This window comes from Myotis nattereri (assembly GCF_964212035.1).
Source record: "Myotis nattereri genome assembly, chromosome: 1".
NCBI lineage: Eukaryota > Metazoa > Chordata > Mammalia > Chiroptera > Vespertilionidae > Myotis > Myotis nattereri.
The window spans coordinates 228,447,821-228,472,779 of NC_138075.1; the positions used below are offsets into that span (position 1 = coordinate 228,447,821).

The 24,959-nt window shown below is 51.9% G+C and overlaps 1 protein-coding gene across 6 annotated transcripts in view; it reads left to right on the top strand.

Annotated features, from left to right (window-relative positions):
* The window catches only part of TBC1D14 (TBC1 domain family member 14), a 77,926-nt gene that overhangs the window by 44,674 nt on the left and 8,293 nt on the right, over nt 1-24,959 (top strand). For 5 of the 6 annotated variants that reach the window (XM_081098101.1, XM_081098102.1, XM_081098103.1 and 2 more), the window contains 8 exons: nt 13,177-13,295; nt 14,803-14,885; nt 16,825-16,942; nt 18,696-18,802; nt 19,893-19,973; nt 20,988-21,082; nt 23,425-23,496; nt 24,572-24,700. In XM_081098101.1, the coding sequence (XP_080954227.1) occupies nt 13,177-13,295; nt 14,803-14,885; nt 16,825-16,942; nt 18,696-18,802; nt 19,893-19,973; nt 20,988-21,082; nt 23,425-23,496; nt 24,572-24,700 (804 nt within the window). The remainder of the gene's footprint in view (nt 1-13,176; nt 13,296-14,802; nt 14,886-16,824; nt 16,943-18,695; nt 18,803-19,892; nt 19,974-20,987; nt 21,083-23,424; nt 23,497-24,571; nt 24,701-24,959) is intronic. The other variant, XM_081098104.1, reaches the window with a different exon arrangement.

The following is a 24,959-nucleotide window of genomic DNA, read 5'->3' on the forward strand; positions in this document are numbered from 1 at the left end:
TGTGCACCGGGCCCCTAGTTAACATATAAAAGGATTGCAGAGCAGTGGAAACTACCAGAAGGTGGGACACTTGCTAATGGAGACAGACTGGTTCTCAGTGTGTGTGCACCTGGTACCAGCTGCAGAGCACAGGGCACACTGACAGGTGTGAGACAAGCAGGCAAGTCCAGCTATAGCTGGAGGGCCAGCTCTCCTCTCTGGATAGCACCTGGTAGACCTGTGGACAGAATCAGCCAGGACAGAAGGCTGACTGTCAGCCGCTGGATGGACTGCCGCCTAGAGAGCACGCCACCCTCCAGCAAGCGCACAACACATTCTTTCCAAGGACGCTCAGGTAGGCCTCAGGTAACCTGCATTGCAACAGAAACTATGAACTTGAAAGGTTAAAATTATGCAAACCAGGTTCTCTAATCACAGGAGAGTCACACTAGAGTGCAGTGACAGAGGACAAGAGCATCTCCCCAAAGTGGCATTAAACAAGTAACCCCTTCTGAATAAATCATGGGGCCATGTGGAAGCCACAGGAAAACTAGAAAATGTTTGGACCGGAATAAAAATACAAGCTATCAAAATGTGTGGGATGCGGTGCTGAGAGGGCATTAGAGTAAAAAGTTCTCAAATCAATCATCACATTTCCTATCTTAAGAAACTGTATAAGGGACCTCACTGTTTTGGCTCAGTGGCTAGAGTGTCGGCCTGCAGACTACAGGGTCCCAGGTTCGATTCCAGTCAAGGGCATATGGCTGGGTTGTGGGCTAGGTCCAACATGAAGAAGGCAGCCAATCAATGATTCCCTCTCATCATTGATGTTTCTATCGCTCTCTTCCTCTCCCTTCCTCTCTGAAATCAATAAAAATATATTTTTAAAAAAGAAACTGTATAAGGAGCAAATAAAGTAACAAACCTCTATCATTAAATAAATATTATAATATACGGATTAGCCAGTTGGCACCCTTCATTCTTGCCATGGTGACAGGGCTCTGCATCGGCACCACTGCTGTTGCTCACCACAGGCGTCTTAGATGCATGTTTCTGAAAGGACTCCGACTTAGGGATCCGAGGCCTTGAGTCCATGTCTGATTCTGTCATTCGCAGTTGGTTGTGTGGCCTGAGGCCAGCACTTTGCTTCTCTGAAAGCTGGTCTCTTCTGAAAGGCAATGCCCATCCTGTCCCTGCTTGTGAGATGTGAGTGAGGAAAGTGGGGAGCAGCGGGCGGTGTCCAGTGGGAGCTCAGGAGGGTCAGTGGCCTCTCTCGCTCCGCCCCCTTCATAGCTACACCTTCCCTCTCAGGGGCGGATGAAATTTAAAAAATGAGAAACTGCTGCCGGCATGGTCAGAGTGGTTTGGAAATGGCGGTCGGCATAATCAGTGTTGGATTCCATCTGAAATGGCTTAAAAATTGTGTTGTTTTTTTCAAATGATAAAAACAGTGCATGAACACATACCAGTGAAATGCCCAGATGATAGAGTAAGCAGGTACCAAGAAAGCCCTCTGCACCTGGAGGCCGCACAGCCCCTTCCTGGCTGGAGTCTCCCAGGCCCTTCTCATACAGACACACTCCCTCCCCCCACGGATGCACTTCTGCGACGGGTCCCAGGCTGGGAGCTGTGCGCAGCCGCCCTGGTGTGGACACAACTCGAGGACTGGATACCCTGTGCTTATTCAGAGAGGACTGTGTTCTGACCCCGTTTCTGACTGACCTTGGTGACAGTGTTCACTGTCTGGTGGCCTGTGTGTAGCCGGAACCAGAAAGGTGTGTTTCATGGAACTCGCTGAATCAAGGCAGCTTCCTAGGAAGACCCAGAGAGGTGGCCCTTGGAGCCTTCAGATGCTTCTGCCCTCCCCTGGGCAGTGCAGTGAGCTCTCGAGAGAACAGCAGCAGCCGAAGGGCCCTGCCCAGAGGGTCCCCTCGATCTCATTCCCAGCGGAAGACTGTGATTTGAGTCTCGTAGAACCTCTCCCGCACTGCGGGAGCGCCAGGCCGCCCCTTCCTCGGGCCTCCCCCATGGCCAGTAGGCACAGGCATGGTGGCTTGTCTTGTGGGCGCAGAGCTCGGGCCCGGCGCTGTGGGCACTCCCGAGGAGCCATCATCAGCAAGCGCAGGGGCCAAAACGTGTTCCCTCCTTCCCTTCCAAGTTCTTCGGCTGGCCAAACAATTACATTGACATGACACAGACCGGCAGGAGAAAAACAAATCTCGTTTTGTGTATATTGGAGCCCCATAAAAATACGAGACTCAAGTGATTAAAGCGGGAGGCTTTTGTGGGGTTAGACAAGGAAACGGTAAATGTGTGAGGAGTGCACAGACAGAGGTGTGTGAGCTTGGGGTGGTAAATGATGAAGCAACAAGGTTTGCTTCTACAGCCTCCTTGGCCCTGAATTCCCTGTCTCAGGTGATAAGGATGCCTTCCACCTCCTGGTACAGGGAGGGCACCTCCACATGGGACATGACTGTGCTGCTCCCAGGGGGGCAGAGGAGGGTTAGAGTGTCCTTATACCAGCCGTCTCTCAAGTAACTTTAATCCAAAATACTCAGTATGCCAGAGTGGCACATTTTGGGGTGATGTATTCTGTTCCCTTTCACAAGGACTGCATAGGACTTATAAGGCTATTTCTAAATTTTCCTTTAAGTTGCTTGTCGAAGTTGAACTGAGAATATTACTTAAAAAAAGCGTCCTGTCAGCATGTGGAAGCACTAGGGAGGGAGTCTCCTTGTTGGCCCAGAAGCCTCGTGGTCTGCCCTGAGTTAATAGGCGAGGGTTTCGGTTGTTCCTTGGGCTTATGCCTGTATCGGGTAGTTAACGTGGCCTTGAGGCCGTGAAGGGAAAGCTGGCTTAGGAAACTGAAATCTTAGCTCAGCAGCTGCGTATCAAGGAAGTTGACAGTGAGGGGCTCTGAATCAGACTGCTGGGGTTGAACTCCCTCCCTGCCACATACCAGCTGCTAACGAGGGGAAGCCACTTGGACCCTCAGTATCTGGGATATGTGCTGATGATACTTGTATTAGTTTCCTGTTGCTGCTCTAACAAATTACCACAAACTTGGTGGTGGCTTAAAACAATACAGATTTAGTCTCCTGTAGTTTTCAAGGTCATAAGTCCAAAATGGGTCTTCCAGATGAAGATGAAGGTGTTCGCTGGGCTTCGCAGAAGCTCCAGAGAGAATCTGTCTTTCTCCAGCTTTCAGAGGCTGCTGGCATTCCTTGGCTTGTGGCTGCATCATGCGTCTCTGTTTCCATCGACACGTTGCCTTCCCTCTCTGTAGGCACATCTCCATCTGCTTCCCTCTTTTAAGGACAGCTGTGGTATTTTGGGCCGACCCAGATAATCCAGGGTACTCTCCCTGGCTCAGGTCCATTATGTTCATCACATCTGTGAAGTCCTTTCTGCCACGTACGGTGACAGTCACACCCGGGGATTACTACAGGGCATATTTGGGGTCCATCATTCACTTTCAGTAAAAGTTACACTGTCATCACATGGTATCATGTAGAGTTAAAACTTGGTAAATGGTGCTCAATTCTGAAATACATGGCAGTAGCTTGAAGGTGACAGCCTGCCAGAAGAGATGAGCAGTGTGCTTGGTAAGTGTACCTTAATGCACATTTAGCACGTGCTTGACACATCTCGTATTTAAGTTGAGTGAGCCTGTGGGCTCAGGTAGGTGAGGTCTAAAGTGTGTGTGGCACTAGGTGGTGGGAGGAGACATGGAAGGCCGAGAACCCTCACCTCTCTGTGAGCTTCACATGTTAGCCCTCTTCCCCCCGCAAGGGACTGTCTCCTAAAAGTCACCAGTAGCCCCAGCCTGGGTCAGCCGCCTCCTGGGCCCCTTGGAAGCCTCAGGGGTTTTCCTTGGTCCCGGATGGAGCACCTGTGCAGGGCAGTAATTTGAGTGCTGGCCTGTGAGTGACCCAGGGCACTGACCTTGTTCATCTTTATCCTAGGGCCAAGCACCAAAAGTGCAGGAAGGAACCATGGGAGGGAGGGGAAGGGAGGGAAGGAGGGGACATTATTGAGTCCACAAGTCCTGAGTGGCTGCAGGGTACCGTGTTCTTAACAAAGCCTTTAGTTGTGAAAATGCCACTGAAGCCCCCGCTCTCAGAGGTTTTAGGGTCTCTTGAGGGAAAGAACTATTAATCAGATAGCCGTGTAATTACAAGTCGTGAGTAAGTGCTCTGAGAGCACACCCTAAAGCAGTGATGGCAGACCTATGACACGCGTGTCAGAGGTGACACGCGAACTCATTTTTTGGTTGATATTTCTTTGTTAAATGGCATTTAAATATGTAAAATAAATATCAAAAGTATAAGTCTTTGTTTTACTATGGTTGCAAATATCAAGAAATTTCTATATGTGACACGGCACCAGAGTTAAGTTAGGGTTTTTCAAAATGCTGACACGCCGAGCTCAAAAGGTTCGCCATCACTGCCCCAATGCCTGGTCAGAAGCACAGGGCCCTGCTTCGCTGGGCAGGGGGTTCCTGTGGGGGTGGTATTTGAGATGAGATCCAAAGGCTGGCCACCTTCCAGCTTCTGCTCCTTGCGAAGAAAAACCCACAGAAGGGTTCAAAAATGACTTACTGAACACCACATAGGTGCCACTCATCAGATTGTTGACATTTTGCCTTATTCATTTCATTGCGCCTCTTTCTACTTTAAAAAAAATGGAACCATTGGAAATAAATTGCAGATACCATGACATCTTACCCCTAAATATGGCAGCATACAGCTCTTCAAAGTAAAGACGTTCCCCTACATAACCATGAAGCTGTTGACGCACCTGAGAAAATGCTCAGTGAGTCCACAGTAGCCTCTGACCGCGACATGTTCAGACCACTTTCCCAGTTGCCCTTAGTTACTTGTCCTTTTAGTCTCTTAATAGAAAACAGTTATTTTCCCATTTTTAAACTGACATTTACCTTCTTTGAAAAATTACCACAGGTCAAGGTTTCATTTCACACATCCAGGAGAAGAGTGAGATGGTAACAGTGAGAAAGCAGGTGTCTATAGGCATAAAGACAAAGAAGAATTGGAAGAAGATCACTAGGCCAGATTTAAATCAACAAACACACCAGGGGGGATAAGAAAACATGATCTTTGGAGTTTTCTATGGGGCATAAACCCACAAGTAACAGGCCACTTCACAGTTCCTGGGCGCACATTCTCCTGGAGAATTAAGTGAGCTGTAGGCAGGATGTTAAACATGCCCAGGTATGAGCTGAAAGGTCCCTACCCTCCCGCTCTCCTTTTGTCTTATTTCCAAATTGTGAATAATTTTTCTTCACGAGGTTTTCTTTAATCTTTCCAGCCAGAATCAACCTCTCCACTTGCATCCCATTACTTTTAAAAAAGGGCTTTATTGACGGATTTCTGTACCAGAGAATCCACTCACTGTATGTGTTCAGTGATTTTTCATGTGTGGATGCAGTTACGCCAGCGTCTGCAGGCCAGTTTTAGAATACTTTCATCTCAAAAATGTTCCCTCATGGCTGTCTGCAGTGGCTCTCCGCGCCCACCTCCAGCTTCAGGCAAACACTAATGTGCTGTATCGCTAGAGATCCGCCTTTTTAAGAAATTCCGTTGTCTGTGCCTGGCATCTCTGACTGAGCATGTCTGCGGCCCCCCAGCCAGCGCTGCGCTCCGTCCTCTCCTGTCAGTGCCATTTACCCCTTCTCCTGGTGGCGCTGGATTGCTCTGGTGGTGGCCTGTTACGGATAGTGCTTCTATGGTTACTTGCACGCTAGCCTTTCTGTGGATGCGTATCTTACTTCTCTCGGGTAGGAGGCAGTGTGGCAGGTCCATACTGAATATACAAGGAAATGCCACCCTTTTCCAAAATGGCTCCAGCTGCCAGTGACGTGGGACAATTCCAGTTTCTCCGCGTACGTGCCACCACCGGTCCTTGTCTGTCTCTTAGAGCCTCGTGCACATCACAGGCTTCATCTGGCTGAAGAGGTTCCTGGTGGTGGTTTGGTGATGCTACTTATCCAGAAACCAGCTGGGGTGGCCTGGCGCCATGGTCCGGGACTGGTCATTTCCATCACAGGAGGGTCTCGTGTCTCTAGGACCCAGTGTGTCCAGTTCTGGGACAGTGGACCCACAGGCGGACCAGAAATAACTTGGAGCCTACGCAGATTGTAAACAGTTTAAATATATATATATCTATATATAGATATAGATATAGATATAGATATATAGATATATAGATATATAGATAGATATATATTGATATATTTTGATATATATTGATATATTGATGTCAGAGAGGAAGGGAGAGGGAGAGAGAGAGAAACATCAATGATGAGAGAGAATCATTGATTGGCTGCCTCCTGCACGCCCCCTATGGGGGATGGAGCCCTCAACCCAGGCATATGACCTAAAATCCTAAATCAAACCTGTGACCCTTCAGTCCACAGGCCGACACTCTATCCACTGAGCCAAGCCAGCTAGGGCAAGTTTTCTTAATGGAGGTATGATTGACAAACAGTGGGAAGCTCTGGTCTGAAGTGTACTGTTTAATTAGTGTTGACAGCAATCACAGGCCATGTTTCTATCAGTATGTGTTTTTGTGTTTTGTCCCTGGTGTTTTGGTTGAACTAATCTTACTGTGGAAAACATGAACCACGGAATAAAAATTGCTCAGAATCACCGCACCACGCAGTGGGTCCAGTGTTAATATTTTCTGTGCAGTTCCCCTTGGTTATATACACTCCTCATTTTAAAAAGTCCTACAAGACAGGGCTTCGCTGTTTGGGTGCTGGCTGGTTCTCCTTGACAACGCACATTCTCCTGCGATGTCTCTGCTGAGGGTGCAGCTGAAGGCGCGGATGTGAGCAGCGAGGCCCGGGTCGGACGGGCTAAGCGTGCCCTGCATCCGCATGCCAGGTGCCCTGAGGGCTCCGTGCCACCTTCCCCAGCTGGCGGGACCTGGGGGAACCCGGAGCCTACCGGTCTGCGCGCCGCCCCCCAGCGCCCAGGGTCCCCACCAGCCAGGCCTGACGCGCCGAAACGGAGCGCGCGGATCAGCTGCGCCGCATCTGCGCGCGATTGATCGGCCTGCCGCCCCCGCCCGCTGCGCCGGAGCCGCCGCCCGAGGTCCCGCCGGAGCCCCGCTCGCTCTCGGGCATGGAGCCGCCGGCCGCGCGCCTCTGAGCCCCGCGGCGTTCATGGTGAGTGGGGCCGGGCGCCCGCGCCCCTCCGAGGCCTGCCCGCCTGTCCTCGGCCGGAGGCTCCGACGTGGGTGCGCCCGTGTGCATGTGTCACATTCATCTGTCCCACCGTGACGCCTGCATGGGCCGGCGCCGCGCCTCCCTCCTCCCTCCATGCTTTGTGTCTGTGCTTCCATATGATTTCCTAGCCGGCTCGGCTCCATGGGTGTGGTGAGAGGCTCCAAGAGAGAGAACCGCGATGTGCCCTAATTCTCACCTCAAATGGGATGGCGTCCTGTTCCCAGATTCAGGTCAGCCGCGGCCAGGCATCTCTTAGAGGCCAGGACGGCCTTGCCTGCCACCCTGGGAGGCCTTTGTGTGGCCGTCAGCCTGCGCCCTGTGTGCTCTGGGTCCGAGGCAGGCGGTCACATCGCAGCAGCAGCCAGGCTTGTGAAAGCCCACAGACCGGGCTGAGTACATGCTCCCCACTAGCCCACATAGTCACTTTGTGTTCTAGATGTTTTGTAAGGAATATGACAGTTTAAAAAGGTCTCCTGTGATTTCCCAAATGCTGACATTCCCAGTAACTTAGAGAATGCTTTCTGGGAAAATACTGCGTGGTAAGCAGATAAAAGAATTAAAGTATGAGGAAGCCTTGGGTTCCTCCTTAGTGTGAGATCAAGCTGCGGTACTCACCAGGTCTGCCTTGGAAGGCTAAGCATTTGTAAGACTGCACAAGCCACTCTTCCCCACCCAAAATGGCAAAACAAAACAGGTCTCATGTCAGATTCTAAAATAATGCGCCCCGCCCCCCCTCCCCAATTGCTTGTTACAAATGGCAGTGAGATCAGCTGCTGTGTTCCGGGACTTCACCACAATTTGTTAAGTATCTTAATGGGAATACTGCGAAAAGTAATTTTGGCCCAGCAGGTGTGGATCAGTGGTTGGGCGTCAACCTATGAACCAGGAGGTCACAGTTGGATGGATTCCTCATCAGGGAGGGCACATGCCCAGGTTGCAGGCTCGATCCCCAGTAGGGGGTATGCAGGAAGCAGCCGATTAATGATTCTCATCATTGATGTTTCTGCCTTTCTCTCTCCTTTCCTCTCTGAAATTAATATATATATATATGATTTTGTAGTAATGCAGTGACAGTAATACTCCTGTCATTGTACACCTGCTGTGGCTATGTGTCTATGTAACTCATTCTCATTTAATCTTCTCATTTAATAAATGAGGAAACAGGGTGAAGGGATGTGCTCAAGGTCAGGCTGCTGGTGGCGCTGATCCCACCCAGGCCTGCTGCTCCTCCACCCACCCACCCACCCACCCAAGCTTCCCCTGCAGGCTGCCTGGGCCCTCGGCCTGTGCAGAGGTGGTGCTGTGCTGTCCCTGGCGTCGGTTCACATCAGTCTTTTAATAGGTACTACATGAGGCGGCCCGCCATACTTTATTCCAGCATACCTCCAGAACCCTCATCATTATTTTAAAAGGTGAATCATGATACTGGGTACAGTGAGTCAAAGACTTAAACACAGGTTTTGACTGATGAGCCTTTCTGCCTCTGGCTAAGGTAGCTTTCCCAGAAGCCAGAGCGCTACTGGCCAGGAGTGTAGCATAAGCGGCCACCTTTACAGCACTCACAGCTCAGTGAGTAGCATTGTGACCCTCTAGTCATCCTGCCAGGAACACGTTACCTTCATTGTTTGAGAATCTTATCCTTTGTTCTCTTAAAACAAATGTTCGCTGAGGTAGGCTTTGTGTTTTGTCTTTTTTAACTGGCAAAGGATACACTTCATGCAGGAGCCCAGTGCCCTTGTCCTGCCTTGCGCACTGCTCGGATCACACGTGCTGTAGACACGGCCCTGTAGACCCCGCCGTGGGTGCAGTGACAGGCTCACCACGCCCACAGTCGGCTTCTGGCGCTGTAGCAGCCCAGCTCTCAGCCTACTCGCCTTGTTCGCCAGCTCTAGGTGGCTTGTGTTGAGCCCTTAAAATTCAGAGCAAAACAGCTTTGACTCAGCACCGTGCTCCGTCTCAGTGCTCGCTACCCGTGGGTAAGCCCACTCGTGTGCACCTCTAGGCTGCTGCTTGTGCTGTTGGGGCTCCTGTCCTTTGTCCACTCAGCTGGCCCCCTTTATGAGCTGCTTTCCTCTGTTCCCCAGCCATGGGCACCCTGTCCTCGGGCTCCCGTGGCACGAGACTTACTCTCTCCCGGCAGTTTCCATGGTCTGCCCTGGATTCCTAGCCTCTGCTGGCGTCTTACCTGCCCCTACTAGAGTGAAACATTGCAGGCTGGGCCTGTGGCCCCTCACTACAGAGGCCCTTTTCGCCTTCCCCTGACGGCTAAATCTGTTCCGCTCCTGGCCCTGTATGGAGTGAGGTCCTGCTCATTTACCCCTGCCAGCTGCTTCCCCCACCACCTGGCCCCTGGTTAGATGCAGCACATTTCATTTGCTGTTGTCTCATTGGTGTTGGTCTTGTCTTCCCAGCAGGGTACTTGATGAACCACTCAGAGCAGGGACTTGACCTACTATGCTTCTAAATTAGTGGCTTGCAAACCTTTCTGATGTGCCACCCTCCACCCCCAACCCTGTTAAACAATTCAACTCAGCACGCAGATAAAACTGGGTTTAGAACGGAAGCAAACTGGCCTTACTATGTGCACTCTGATGCTCTTTATTGTTAGATTTTAAAAAATGCTGGCGTGACCACTTCAGCGGATTTGCTAGACTGAAGAGCCCTGCTCTAAATTCCTTCTGAGCAGGCGTTGGAATCCGTTGCCGTTGCTTGAATGGGCGATTTGTACTGATGAGCTCGCAGGGCTGCTGATGAGCACAACAATGAAGGGCATTGTCACTGGGTTAAACCAAGAGACTTCAAAACATGGTCCCAGAAGGGTCCCAGGAAGAGAAGAAACTTTGGAAGGATAAGGTGGGCTGAGGCTGGGACTGCCCTGACACTTGCCTGCACACAGATAGGGCGCATGTGGCCTATGCCATCTCATCGTCACGGGAGTGCTCATGGCTGCTCTCGTTTTATATGAGGAAACAGACGCTGAGACAGAAGCAAAGCCAGATGATTTGCCTAAGGTCAGAGCCCGGGCTTACTCAGGCAGTGGTTCTCAACCTTCCTCACGCCACTACCCTTTAATACAGTTCCTCATGTTGTGGTGACCCCCAACCATAAAATTATTTTCGTTACTACTTCACAACGGTAATTTTGCTACTGTTATGAGTCATAATGTAAATATCTGATATGCAGGGTGTATTTTCATTGTTCGCGACCCACAGGTTGAGAGCCACTGGTAGAGCCAAGTCCTTTTGCTTCCAAAGCCCTAGCTCTCGCCACATCCCGTGCTGACCCCAACATCGATAACCCACAACTGAAAGTTATTTTCCAGAAGCTTCTTGCCACTGCACCCACCCCCACCATACACACAAGACCTGTGGGACCTCCTTGTTGTTGCTGAGGCTGGTTGTCTGGTCTGGTTTGGAGCTCACTGTTGACCTCGACGTCGCTGTGGGAGAACTTGGTTTGGAGCAGGACCCGCAGCAACTTCCGGTGCCATTCCTGTTGTGAAGTGCTGCTTCCAGTTCTGGAAAGGCTGTCCCTGGGATTTCCATTGTGGACAGGGGCCAGGCCTCCTCTGCTTTTGTTTGCTTTCTCATCATGTAATGCTCTGTGTGATTACAACGTGAGCTTTGCCCTGCATGTGCGCTGAGTTCAGTAGCACAGGTGTCCGTCGTCGTTGCAAAGCTTTTTCAGACTGAGTGTGAGTGACTACATCACCTGGACCCTGCCTGTGAGTGGCTGCAGGAGTTCTGGAGTGTGGCCGCCGCTGAGAAACGTGGCTGCAGAGCCAGAAGGCTCGGCGGCTGATCCCAGCTCCCCAGCAGGAGTCATGGCTGCTGCGGGCCTCCACCTCCCGATGTGTGACCTGGGGACCATGGCAGCTCCTCCCTCAGAGGGCTCGCGTGAAAGGGAAGTTGAGCCAACTCAGCGCCCATAAAGCCCTTGACAAGCTGCTTAACCTCAGCGGCCATTGCTGCTTCTTAGTCATAGAGCCTCAGAGCTCTAACCTGAGGGACCTAGTTGTGTTGGGCATGAGGCAGGCCTTTAATTCACTTACTTCTCCTCTTCCCGTGTGTGCTGTTCGCAGGGCTCCTTGCTTGGGGTCTGGCCCCAGAGCATCTTTTCTGCTGCGTACAGTTGTCAGGTCCAAGGGGAAGAAGGGTCGTGGCACCCAGCAACCAGGGCAGCACTTCTCTGCACCAGGGGCTGTCTGTGCTCACGGCCTCAGGAGCCTCCCCTGGTCCTTAGTCCTGCAGGCCCCGTCCCCCGCTGGCTCTGTCCTCGAGGGCAGGTCAGCTACCATATCTGTAAAATGGGCTCACACTTGCCATGGAGCTTGTTACGGACATAAAGTGAGACGACGAGTAACGCCCACAAGAGCAAATGGAAACGGGCGTCCAGGTTCTGGCACATCCCTCTTCCGGGCTAACACCTTTGGGCCTGGCGTAGAGTTCCCTAGACCAGGGTCAGCCCATCAGTAGCACCTTGTGGGGCAGTCGTTACTAATCCTTGTTGAAAGGCGACATGCCTCCCACTCATTCTCAACACACAGCTTTGGGTGGGTTTCCCATAAGATCCCAGGTTTTGACCCCCAGGCGCCAGGTTGGAAGCTTCCTGAAGCTGGTGCTGTTAAGTTGCAGCAGAGCGCCTGGCACACATAGGTGCTGGGATGTTAGACTTGATGGCCAAGGGCATCCGTTGTCTCAGTTTTTGGTAAGGAGGTCATTTCAGTATTTTAGTGGAACCACTTGAAATCAGGGTAAGAAGTGTTAAGACATCCAAACTTGTACATCCAGATGGACAGAAACTCTCCCACCCACCTGCTTCGGGGCGCACACCCTCGCGGAGCCTGCGTATTTGTGGGAGATCACTTTCCCTTTGCACTTTTAGGAGTCCCTGTAGGCTTTTCTGGCTGAGAGTAATTGCTTGCCAGATAATTTTGCCAGCAGCACCCCTCTTGGCAGCTGGTGTCAATAAAATCCATTTAGCAGCTAATCACTTTGCGCTCATGTACTGCTTCTGTTGTTGAAACAGTTGTTTTGGTCTTAGGCTAAGTACACGTTTGGGTGTCCTGTTCTCCCAGCTGGATTGTCCTCTCTTATGGGAGGGTCCCAAGAGCCTTGTCCATAACAGGCAGCAAGAGAATAGTGTGGGTTTTTGTATATCTCTTTTTCTTTTTTTTCAGAGGGCTAAGGGTATACACACCCACACGCACGCATGCGCACGCACACATACATGCACACAGGTTCAGAAACTGGACTCTGGCGCCAACGTGCTTGGCTCTCCTGAGCTCTTCTGGTTGGGTGTGTGGAATGTGGGTCACCAGGTGCAACTGAGCTTTCGTGACCTGGCAGCGTGGGGGCCGCTCTCAGATTTCCAGGGCCTGGCACAGTTACTCATGTCGCAGTTCGCAGTGACGGCTTCGTATGATGTTAAAGATTTCATTTTTTGATATTTCTGGTTTAAGAAAATGAAAGCGCTTTATGCAAAAGATTTTAACCTGTTCCTCATTTCAGGAAATATTTGAACAGCTAATAAATATGCATCAAATGCTATGGGGTAGAAGGAAGTGGCTTAGAAATTTAGGGTATGAGAGGAGGCCGGAGGTCAGGTGAGTGCTGAAACTGGCTGTTGGTCTGGCTCTGAGATTCCCAGTGGCCACTGTAATAACCAGTTAAAATTCACAGGAGAAGCAGAGGAGACGAGACGATGCTTGGGGCTCTCGGGAAGGGGCAGCGGGGTGAGGAGGTCCTGGTGACTTTCTCACCAACATGGGCATCCACTGTCCTGGTGTCGCTCAGCAGCACCGAAGCTGCAGAGCTGCAGGCCCCCTTGCCGTGGCAGGCTCGTCACCCTCAGAGTTAGCCTAAAGGACGGCACACGCTCTTGCTTCCCCAGGGCGTCGTCATGTCAGAGCTGGCAGGCCTGCGGTAACCCTGGTTTCTTTGTCCCAGGAATATGAAGACCAGGCTGGACGAGCTAGCAGGCCACCCTCCCCAAAGCAGAATGTGAGGAAGAATCTGGACTTCGAGCCGCTTTCCACCACCGCACTCATCCTGGAGGACAGACCAGCGTGAGTCCCAAGAAGAGCTTGGGTGTTGGCTTTAGTGGATAAGGACACCTCGCTGATGAGGCACCTTTTCATCAGAAGGGAACTGGGGACACAGAGAGAAGAAGAGTGAGCCACAGCACTCATAAAAAATGCCCAGCTCCACCCTGACCAGCGTGGCTCAGTGGTTAGAATGTCGGACTGTGCACTGAAGGGTGTCATGGGTTCAGTTCCTGGTCAAGGGCACATACCAGGGTTGCAGGTTCCATCCCCGGCCACGTAGAGCATGTGTGGGAGGCAACCAATCAATGTGTCTCTCTCATATTGATGTTTCTCTCTCTCTCTCTCTCTTTCCCTCTCCCCCGTCTTCCTCCCTCCCCCCTCCTTACCCTCCCTTCCATTCTTTCTAAAAGAAAAAAAAAAGGGCAATGGAAAAAATATCCTCAGGTGAGGATGAACAAGAAAAAATGCCGAGTTCCTCTTCATTTCCTATATTAATTAACGTGCGTCCTAGGGATAGTGAGTGACTGATTTGGAAAGCTGTCCTTTAACATAGAAGTGTTGCCTAGGATTTTCCATTCAGGTGGTGTTTCATTTAACTTAGCATTTTACAAATACGTAAGTAGCTATTGTAAACTGTAGGCTGGCTGTAATGCAAGAGAACACCAGCAGGGTCCTGGAGGTGAGTGTTGGAGGCAGCCGGCCCTGCGGAGCGTTGCCTGGACCAGTGCTGGGTCGTCCAGGACCCGTGGGAGCCGCTGGCCCAGCACCCCTCCTCTGGTGGTGGCTATCTGTTTGAGGACTGTCCATTTCTGAAGGAGAACGTGCATTTTATTTTTTCAAACAGGATTCGTAGCCGCTCACCACATTCAGATGCTCAGAGCTGTGGGATACATTTGTATACACGCCGATGAGCCGCATACCCAGTGTGAAACGAGCACACTTCCAAACCGGCAGGAGATGTGTTCACACATTAGCACCCTATATGCTGTTAGGGTCCCTCCTTCCCGGACAGGTGTCCACAGTTATTACTGTATTGTGGTCAGATCAAAGTTTCTTTGGAACTAAGGTGAAAAACACCAAAAGATTAAGTGTGTATCTCTTGGAATGATGGGCAATTGTTACTAGTACCTTCTTCTTTTTACTAATCTTTATACTTCAGATTTTTTACCATGAGCTTATTTTACTTTTGTAAGAAATATTTTTAGTTTATAAATGAGCTGTGTCTTTGTCATCTTAATGTGTTTAGTTTTATTTTTTGAGCTTTTCTTTTTTATTTACTTTTTACTAGTAATGCTTCAAGTTTTGTTTCTCAAAGAATTTTATTTGATACTAGAGGCCTGATGCACAAAATTCGTGCAAGGGGCTCGGCCCTCGTGGCTCGGGCTGCCTCGCGGGCCCCGTAGCCCTACCCACTGGTTTTTCCAGAAGGTCATTCTGGAAGGTTGTTCTGCCGTCCAGTCTAATTAGCATATTAGCTCTTTATTATATAGGATTCATAATGGTGGAAAATCATTTATTTTCTATCAAGAAATCTCCCGGCGAAGCCAGCTGAAGAAGCTCAGAAGCACAGGCAGCAGTATGAAGAAATGGTGGTCCAGGCCAAAAAGCGAGGTGAGGATCCACGTGTGCGGGTGCGTAAGGCCGCACAGGACTCTGTGTCTGTCTGGATATTTCCTTCTTCCTGTCTGGGGCCCTTGAACCTGAACTGTGGTGAAGGCTTTAGTATTTTGAAATTTATAGTTTTCCACAAAAGTGTGTGCTTCTATCATGTCATTCCTGCTAGCTTTACTCAAGGTCTTAGCATTTTGACACCAGGAGAGAGACTGTCTAGGGCAGTGATGGCGAACCTATGACACGCGTGTCAAAGGTGACACGCGAACTCATTTTTTTGGTTGATATTTCTTTGTTAAATGGCATTTAAATATATAAAATAAATATCAAAAATATAAGTTTTTGTTTTACTATGGTTGCAAAGATCAAAAAATGTCTATATGTGACACGGCACCAGAGTTAAGTTAGGGTTTTTCAAAATGCTGACACGCCGAGCTCAAAAGGTTCGCCATCGCTGGTCTAGGGTAAGAGTATGGACTGCGGAAAGCCTCGGCCAGCAGTGATGGGCAAAGCTCTCTCTCTCTCTCTGGGCTCAGTTTCCTTTTTTTTTATTTTTTTTTATTTTTATATTTTTTTAATATATTTTATTGATTTTTTACAGAGAGGAAGGGAGAGGAATAGAGAGTTAGAAGCATCGATGGGAGAGAAACATCGATCAGCTGCCTCCTGCACACCTCCTACTGGGGATGTGCCCGCAACCCAGGCACATGCCCTTGATCGGAATCGAACCTGGGACCTTTCAGTCCGCAGGCCGACGCTCTATCCACTGAGCCAAACCGGTTAAGGACCTTTTTTTTTTTTTTTTAATTTTAAATATATTTTTATTGATTTCAGAGAGGATGGAAGTGGTGGAGAGAGAGAGAGAGAGAGAGAGAGAGAGAGAGAGAGAGAGATAGATCAGTGATGAGAGAGAATCATCGATAGGCTGCTCTTGCATGCCCCCCAGTGCGGATTGAGCCCACAACCCGGGCATGTGCCCTGATCGGGAATTGAACCATGACCTCCTGGTTCATAGGTTGACACTCAACCACGGAGCCATGCTGGCCGGGCGAGTTTCCTTTTTTTACAAGATGGGATAGGATTTGGTAAAATGCCTTGCAACATCCTATGACAAGGATTTAAAAAAAAATGTGATTAACATAATGTGGTCTATACATTATTCAGCCTTAAAAAGTAAGGAAGTTCTGGAATGTGCCTCAGCACGGTGGACCTTGAGGATTTATGCTTAGTCAAGAAGATAAACACTGTGATCCCACTTCTATGGGGCCCTTAGAGTAGGCAGAATCATAGAGACGGAAGTATGGTGATTGCCAGGGGCGGGTGCGGGGGAATGCGGCGGGGTTAGAGTTTAATTGGTGCTGAGTTTCAGTTTGGGAAGCTGAGAACATTCTGGAGACGATGTTGGTGATGGTTGGGTAATGATGTGAATGTGCTTAATGCCACTAATTGTATACTTAAAATCGTTAACAGTAAATTTTATATTTTGTGTATTTTACCACAATAAAAACACACAAAAGTATATGTAAATTAACGCACGGTGTTTCCCATAGCTGCTATTGCACATTAAGGGTTCCGCTCGGGCTGTGAGACAGGAGGCTCCAAGTTGTGCTGGGAGGGGCCTGGCGGGGAGCTCACGAGGCGCCTCTGGGGTCTGCAGTGCTCTGTCCTTTGATTGCGGTGGAAGTTTCATGAGTTGGCCTATTTGTGATAATTGATCTGCTTTATTGGTATGCTTTCCTGTTTGTATGTTACACCTGAAAAGCTTACTAAAAGATGGTAACGCCGCGCCTCTGAGCTGCCCACGGTGGGAAGGGGGTGGGTCTCATGGCCCTGTCAGTGCCACTCTGGGGTCTTTGCTGCGTGACTGAGAAAAATCACCCACTTGAAGTGGTGGCTGCCAGTTAACGGAGCCTTTCCTCTTCTCCGTTGCGATCCCCAGAGCTGAAGGAAGCCCAGCGGAGGAAGAAGCAGCTGGAAGAAAGATGCCGGCAGGAAGAAAGCATCGGGAATGCTGTCCTGACGTGGAATAATGAGATTTTGCCGAACTGGGAAACCATGTAAGCTGGGACGGGCGCGGTGCGCTTTGTCATGTCCGTCTGGGATCCAGGAGCGGCCGCACTGATGTCGGTCAGCGTCCTGCCCGTGGTGGAAGGACGTAGGGTCAGGTGTGCAGCTTCTCCCTTCCCTGCCGAGGCTCAGGCCTGTTGTCCCTCATCTGGATCCTGTGACAGTTCCCCGTCCTCCTCCAGAGGGATCAGCAGCCCATGGCTGTGTCACTCCCCCACTTCAGATCTCAGTGACTCGGACTCCCTTTCTCGGGAGCCGCACCTTTGATCTCTCCTGCAGTGGATGGAGCGCTCTCATCAGGGAGCCTCAGGGCCTTTGCCTGCTCTGTTCCCTCTGCCTGGAGTGCTCTTGCCCTGTGATCCCTCCCACTCCCTGTTGTATGAAGCTCAGTCTTCTGTGGGGAAGCCCTTCCTGGCCAGGGGCTGGAGGAGACGCCCTTGGGTGCATTGCTGTCGTCCTCTGTCTGAGGGTAGGGACTGACTCTTCTCTGATGACAGCCCCCAGGGCAGTCTGGCAGCTGCTGTTATCTCTCCCTCTGCGGGACAGCTGGGGACAGTTCTTCCTGTGGTTCAAGGCGGGAGGGCCGTGTGCGGCCCTTTGTGGGCCTCCCCTCATCACTAGGAGTTGCCAGGAAGCTTGGGTGCCAGTTTCTCATCTCGTCGCTTTCAGCCTGCACCCGATGTCAGGATGTGGGGGACTCAGTCCTGGCACTTCCCCGAGTGTCACGCCGTCTCATTAGGGGGTCAGACAGCCCCGTTGCGGGTGTCCCCTAGGAAAACAAGCATTTCCCAAGCATTTCTAGGCTGTGCCTTTATGAGACTGGACACAGTCAGGAAACTTTTTTCTCAAATGGGACTCAGCGACAAGAGTGAGGCCCTCAGGACCTGGGGCTGTCCCCCTCTGTGGCTGCAGGACCCACCCTGGTCCATCCGCACTGACGGGGTGTGATGAGGTCCAGAGGCCCGCGCTTGGCACTGCCTGAGACGCACCAGCTAGGGGCCAGGCACGGGGCCGGGTGTCACTGCATCGTCCCGCTCCACGGCCCCCCTTCACGGAGGCTTTCTGCATTCGGTGCTGGAGAGGAGTCATTTGCTCGGGGTTGCACAGGGAAGCATGGAGTTGGGGTGCAGACCTGTTCTGCAGCCTCAGCCTGTGCTCTCTCACTGGGCTGCGTTGAGCACAGGGGAGTCTTTGCACTTTGTCCCAGTATGCGGGCTGTGAGCCACTGTGAGCAGAGGGCCTCAGTGCCTGAGCAGTGGAGAGCGTGCTGAGGTAGCAGAGTGCTCTGCCATTAGAGCTTGGCAGCTGTGCCCTGCGTGCCACCTGCCCTGCACTTGCAGCTCCGCAGCAGTCCTGTCCCCCCTCCCTCCCCCCCGCTCAGCTAGCAGCCATTCCTGCACAGCGAGGTCCGTTCTGGATCCTGTGCCTTCTGCTCAGAAAGCCCTTCCCACCCTCCGTCTGCTTAAACTGCTATGGGTTACTGAGGGTTCAGCTCAGGATAATGCAGACCCTCTGGTTTGTGCTGCCGCTCCCTCCCGCGCAGTGCCCTGGGCGTACCTGCCAGAGTATTGCCCCGTGGAGAGCGCACTGATCTGGTCTCTGTGGACACTGGACCTAAGTCCCCTGAGGGCAGAGCTGCGACATCCCTGTATATCCCCTGTCCTGTGGTTGGGGGAGGCACCCAGGTGGCAGATGTTTCTTCACGGAGAACAGCTGCATAAACTGGTTTTCCTCTCTGTCCAGGTGGTGCTCTAGAAAAGTCCGGGACCTGTGGTGGCAGGGGATCCCTCCCAGTGTGAGAGGCAAAGTCTGGAGCTTAGCCATTGGCAACGAGTTAAACATCACCCATGGTGAGTGCTTGCGCTTGAAGGCTCGAGGAATTGCCCCCTCCCTCTCCCCCGCCGTCCCCTCTGGCCAGGTCCTGTGGCTTCTCCTGTCCCTCTGCCCTGCTGTCAGCAGAAAGGACACCATTGCGGAAGCTGTGAGAGGCCAGGTGCCTGTCCTCCAGGAGCTTCAGCCACCTGTAGGGAGCCAGCCTGGTCTCGGCGTGCGGTGGGGGCACGTGGTTGTGCTCTGGGGTGCAGGTTGCGTGCTGGGGTGCCGGTTGTCTTTGGGCGCTGCTGTTTTCTGTGGCATTGTTCCCCAGGCAGCTGATATGGAAGCACCTCTAGAGGGACAATACACTGTGCCCAACTGGGTGCTTGAGGTTCTAGTAGCTTCAGAGTAGAGGGGAGGTGAGATCTGGACTCGCCTTTCCTAGGGCTGTCTGTGTCTTGCCGTGTGCGTTCATTCAGTGTGCATGTACCTCTCCTCCACCTGCGCTCCCCCGACTTTGTGCCCAGCACAGGTGAGGTAGGCCAGTGGCTCGCAGACTCGCAGTTTAGCGCCTAATAACTGGGAGTTGTTCCTTTTTCCTCCTGTCTCCTCATCTCCTTTATGTTATATGTACCCAGTAAATGCCCGGAGTTGCTGGTAGCGATGGAAGGCCTTTGCATTTAGGGCAGATTGATTTGTGTCTGCTCTGTGCACCTGGGGTCCCTGTAACTATTGTTCTTACCTTGGGAGACATCATCCGCCCACGATTGCAGCCTGAGTAATGCCAGCTGGGGGGCGTGTCACTGGCGTTTGTTGGAGGTGACCTCCTCAAGCTCCATTTTTGGCTAATCCATACCTGCCACAAGTTGACCATCTTACCCCGAAGAGCTCACAGATGGTACAAGTGATGGACTCACAAACCAGACAGCCGTGCCTGGTGGCCGTACATAGAAGTAAACACCCACACTGTGGTGTGTGTGGGTCTGTCTCTGTGAATGGTGGCTGGTGTCCTTAGACAGCAGAAGGACCTTCTGTATGTAGTTGAACTTGAGGCAGTGGTGTGCCCCTGGCATTCTGAGGAGCGTGTGTGTGTGTGCCCATGCTCAGCCGAGGCCTCTCTTCCAGAGCTCTTCCACATCTGCCTCGCCCGAGCCAAGGAGAGGTGGCGGTGCTTCAGTGCGGGCGGCCCCGACGTGGACAGTGAAGGTACATGGGGCGCGGGCTGGCGGCGGCTCGGTCACCGGGGCACCGCTCCACCCTACACAGGTCGCTTCTCTGAGGTGGTGCGTGGTGCGAGCTTACACGCAGCTGCCTGGAAAAGGGTGGTTTGTTTTTAAATCCTCACCCAAGGATACGTTTTCCTTGATTTTGAGAGAGAGAGAGAGAGAGAGAGAGAGATACACATTGATTGCTTGCTTCCCATAGGCGCCCTGACGGGGGATTGAACCCGAAACTTTTTGGTGTATGGATAATGCTCCAACCAACCGAGCCACAGGGCCAAGGGCTGGAAAAGGGATTTTTCAGGGCAAACAACTTAAAGAAGAAATTTTCATAAGAAAGAAAACACTCCAGGTCTGGAGAAGTGTTTGTGTCTGGACACGCTGGAGGGCCGGTGGTAACCACTGTGCTTCCCTCGTTCCCATTCACGAGGCGGCAGCAGCCTGGAACCGGGTCACTTGAGCGTCGGCGTCCAGGGCAGCATCTGAGCTGCTTGAAGACGGAGCACTGCCTGTTTGCGGGGTCACACGTAGAATCTCCCCCACACAGAATGACGCTGCTGTCGGTTCAGTGGTGTCTTCTTCACTGACCTTTTATACCAGCTGGGTGACACTGAAATAAAAGAAACAGAAGCCAGGTTCTTCCTGAGCATTTGTTAGAAACGGCGCACGAGTGTCGCGCTGCCACACCCCGTGCATTCTGCTGGGTCAGACCGCGATTCCCAGTGCTTTCCGTGCCTGGGGTGCGTTTGTTCTCAGCGCTTCCCCTGATTGCTCCTGGAAGGTGGTGTCACATGAGGCTTCCCTCAGACTCCGGAAGATACCCATGACGGTCTCGCGTTAGCCAGTGCTGTTGATATTTGCTCTACGCCCTGGTGGCCGAGCTGTCACCAGGTCCCGGGACATCTGCAGCACGTTCCCTGGTCACTCCTGTAAGACTCAGAGCCTCTGAGGTCCCACACGCTGCCCCTGAGAGGGGTCATGACTCTTGGTCTTTCGGTAGATGCCGGGTTCTCAGCAGCCGACAGAGAAGCCAGTCTGGAGCTGATTAAACTGGACATTTCTAGAACATTCCCTAACCTCTGCATTTTCCAGCAGGTAGGTGGTGGTGATTGGTTGCGCTCAAGCATGTTTGTCTGAAATTCACAGATGCTGATCTGCATACATTGTAATCAGGTTGAAAAGTACTTGGGTTTTTGGGTGGAGGGGTGGCCAGAGAGGGCCAGCAGGGGGAGGGTGGGTCTCATGTTAATACAGGCGTCTCTCCCGACCCGTCCGCCTCTGGCCAGTCACCTCACAGCCTCCAGACTAACCCTGCTGTGCCCAGTCTGACTGTACGCCCATGCCTCTAGCACCAGACCTCACAGCACCAGGGCACCAGGAAAGTGAAGCGCTTCAATTAGAACAAGTCAGTGAAGGGACCGGCCCCCTAGAATGCGGCAGGAGGTGTGGACATTTGACACTTGGGCTCTGCAAAAATGTGGGTGTCCCAGGCACTGTGACAGTGCAGAGGAGTGAAGGTCACTTCCCTGGCAGTGCGGCGTGGGGAGGGTCAGGGATGAGGGTCAGATCGGTGTCCCTGGGAGCGGCTCTAGGGCTGTGCTGGACTAGGTGTGAATGACAGCCCGCCAGAGAGCGGAGGGACACTTGGCAGAAGGTCTGGAATGGAAGCATCGGACACTGACCGGCCAGGGGCTCCTTCGGGAGAGAACCTCGCTAGAGGGACAGCCAGAGGCGTGCACTTCAGTGCTGTGGGCCCTCCTTACTGCCTGGCTGCTCTCACTGCTCTGACTGTCCCTGCTCTGCAGGAGAGTGGGAGGGCAGCGCTGCGGCTGAAGGGCGAGCAGGCACCTGGACCCGGTCCTGAGGGGCTGACGCCTGGGCGGCTGAGGTCCGTCTTTCCCACGCCCGGGCCCAGATGTGCTCCGTGGAGCATCAAGCTTCATGGACTTTGGGGGTCACGGGGGATGATCTTGGTGCAGAAAGAGGAGGAGGAGCAGCTTAGGAGTCTCTTTTGGGTGGGATTGGGGCCAGATGGCTTTTCTCCTTCCCTCCGGGTTCCAGTGGGTGTGTCTTTCTCTGCCTGTGGTTCCCAAAGTTCTAGGTTTCATACACGGGCAATCTGAAAGCAACAAAGGGTGGGTGGAGAGCGGGGCCACAGCGAGGCGTCCAGAACTAGTTAGGGCGTTTAAAATAGGGACCTGTCAGCGACAGCACCACCTTGTCACCAAGGAGGGGACATTAGTGCCCTTGAAAAGGACATAATCACGCTGGTGGGAATCTGCTGAGTTGAAAACACTCAGCTTTAAGAAGAGTTCAGTGCAGCGCTCTTGTGCTCCTCATTTGGCCTTGGACCAGATGGGACCTGCTGCCGATGATGTCGCCTCAGGTGGGCCCTTCCCTGTCCCCCTTCTTCCGCCCTCTCGTCCTGGATGGCGTCTTTTTTCCTCCCATTGCTGTGTTCTCCTCTTTGCCCCTTTGTGTTCTGGAAGTGTCTCTGCTTTTTATGCCAGAATGTGATGGTTTGAGCCGTGGCGTTCATTTGTAAGCTATGGTAGTCACCTGTGCATGACTTCCTAGTCATGCACCATGTACGCTTTTTTTAAAATCTTCATCTGAGTATATATATTTTTTCCATTGAAAGAGAGTAGAAGGGAGGGGGAGAGAGACAGAAACATCAATGTGAGAGAGACACATGGATTGGTTGCCTCCTGCGCGTACCTTGACCAGGGCTGGGAGCTAATCTGGGACCCTTTGGTGCATAGCCCGATGCTCTAACCTCTGAGCCACACTGGCCAGGACCCATGTCCACTTTCCATTCCTCATGTTAACTAGGCACATGGAAGGTGGGGACAGTAAGTGTGTGAAGTAGACTGAGCCAGCCCCTTCACAGCGCAGACACGGGACAGCAGTGTAAGGCCCCTGCTTTCTTCTGTGCTCAACCGAAGATAAACTGCCACACCTAAATGTTGAGGAGTTAGAGGAACGCATGGGGAGCTGGAGGATGTCTGGGTTAAAATGGAGGCTGTTAGGGCTTCAGATGGAGAGTGTATTTTCTAAACCTAAAGGCTGTGATGGGCGGGGAGCTGTCGGGACAACGGGCGCTGCCCTGCCTGGCTGAACCCTGGCACCTGGTTGCCCTCGAGCTCGGAAGGGCATGTGATTATACAGCAGGAGCTAAGTGAGGGGTATTTTTCTGGCTCAGGCCTGACCCACCAGCTTTCTCAGAGCAGCTTGGTAGATGGATTGGCTGCAGACTCGCTTCTAACTGGGTCGGTAGCTCATTTGTGAAGTCACGTAATACACGCAGAGCTGCTGGCCGCTGCTTGGCCACGACTCCCTGCACTCCGGGGGCGGGGCGGGGTGGGGCGGGGCGGCGCCCGAGGCCGGCCGGGCGCTAACCAGACTGCATGTGTCCTTTGGTGTGTTGATCCTTTCAGGGCGGCCCGTATCATGACATGTTGCACAGTGTGTTGGGCGCTTATACTTGTTACCGACCGGATGTGGGCTATGTAAGTGAACTTTTCAGTATTTTATCGTTACATTTCATTTTCAAAAGAAAGTCGGGATATTGCCAGGACATCTTCGCTGCGGAGGGCAAGGCGAATGCCCTTGTTTCTGTGGGGCAGGAGAAGTCTCCCAGCAGCGAGCTGCCTGCTTCTCCCGGAAGTGGGTCTCAACCTTCCTAATGCCACGACCTTTAACACAGTTCCTCATGTTGTGGTGACCCCCAACCATAAAATTATTTTCATTGCTACTTCATAACTGTAATTTTGCTGCTGTTATGAATCGTAATGTAAATATCTGATATGCTATATGTGTTTTCCAATGGTCGTGACCCACAGGTTGAGAACCGCTGTAAGGGACCCGGCAGACACAGCTGCCTGTGGCTTCCTCACATTGTCATTCGATTTGATTTTCGCTTTTCGCATGTGATTTTCTCAGCATTAAATGAAGAAAAGCCTTTAGCAGTAACCATTTTAAAACTGTGCTGCTGTGTATGCGCTAAGCCGATGCCTGTGCATGGTGCCAGGTGTAGCGCGTTACGATAGACCAGTGATGGCAAACTATGACACCTCTGACACGTGAACTCATGTTTTTGGTTGATTTTTCTTTGTTAAATGGCATTTAAATATATAACATAAATATCAAAAATATAAGTCTTTGTTTTACTATGGCTGCAAATATCAAAAAATGTCTATATGTGACACGGCACCAGAGTTAAGTTAGGGTTTTTCAAAATGCTGACACGCTGAGCTCAAAAGGTTCGCCATCACTGCGATAGACACACATCTCTACGCACGAGGCAGCCGAGACAGGGGCAGTGTCCCAGGTGGCGGATGCGGAGGGAGGGGCAGGTGTGGTGTTTCAGGGGGCGTGGGGTGGGGTGAGAGAGCAGGCAGGCCGCTGATGTGGCCGCGCAGGGCTTCCTGGCAAGAGCAGGTCCAATCCAGGCTGTCGCTCAGCTTTGGGGGAGATCGTGGGTGGGTGGCTTCCAGCACAAGGACATCTGGACTCCTCGTCATGAAATGAGAGCGCTGTCTGGCTGTGCAGGCCGAGGCACGTTTAACCCCCTCCTTCCCACAGGTGCAGGGCATGTCCTTCATCGCCGCAGTGCTGATCCTGAACTTAGACACTGCAGATGCCTTCATTGCGTTTTCTAATCTTTTGAATAAACCCTGTCAAATGGCGTTTTTCCGAGTGGACCATGGCCTTGTGAGTATCCCTGTGTGCCTGGCGCGGTGTCTTCATCCAGCAAGAACCGCCCAGTCAGCCGTCTTTTCAGTGGAAAAGAACACCCCCCCCCCCCCCAAAGAGGGAGTTAGAGAAAGCGCTGTAGAAGTGGGAGGTATTTGGGGCATTGTGTTGGATTTTAAAAACATGTAGCTAATAGCCATATGTATGACTTTCTGAAGACAGCTTTTCAGAAAGCGTTTCTGAAAATACATTCTCCACACCAGGGCGGGCAGCTCGT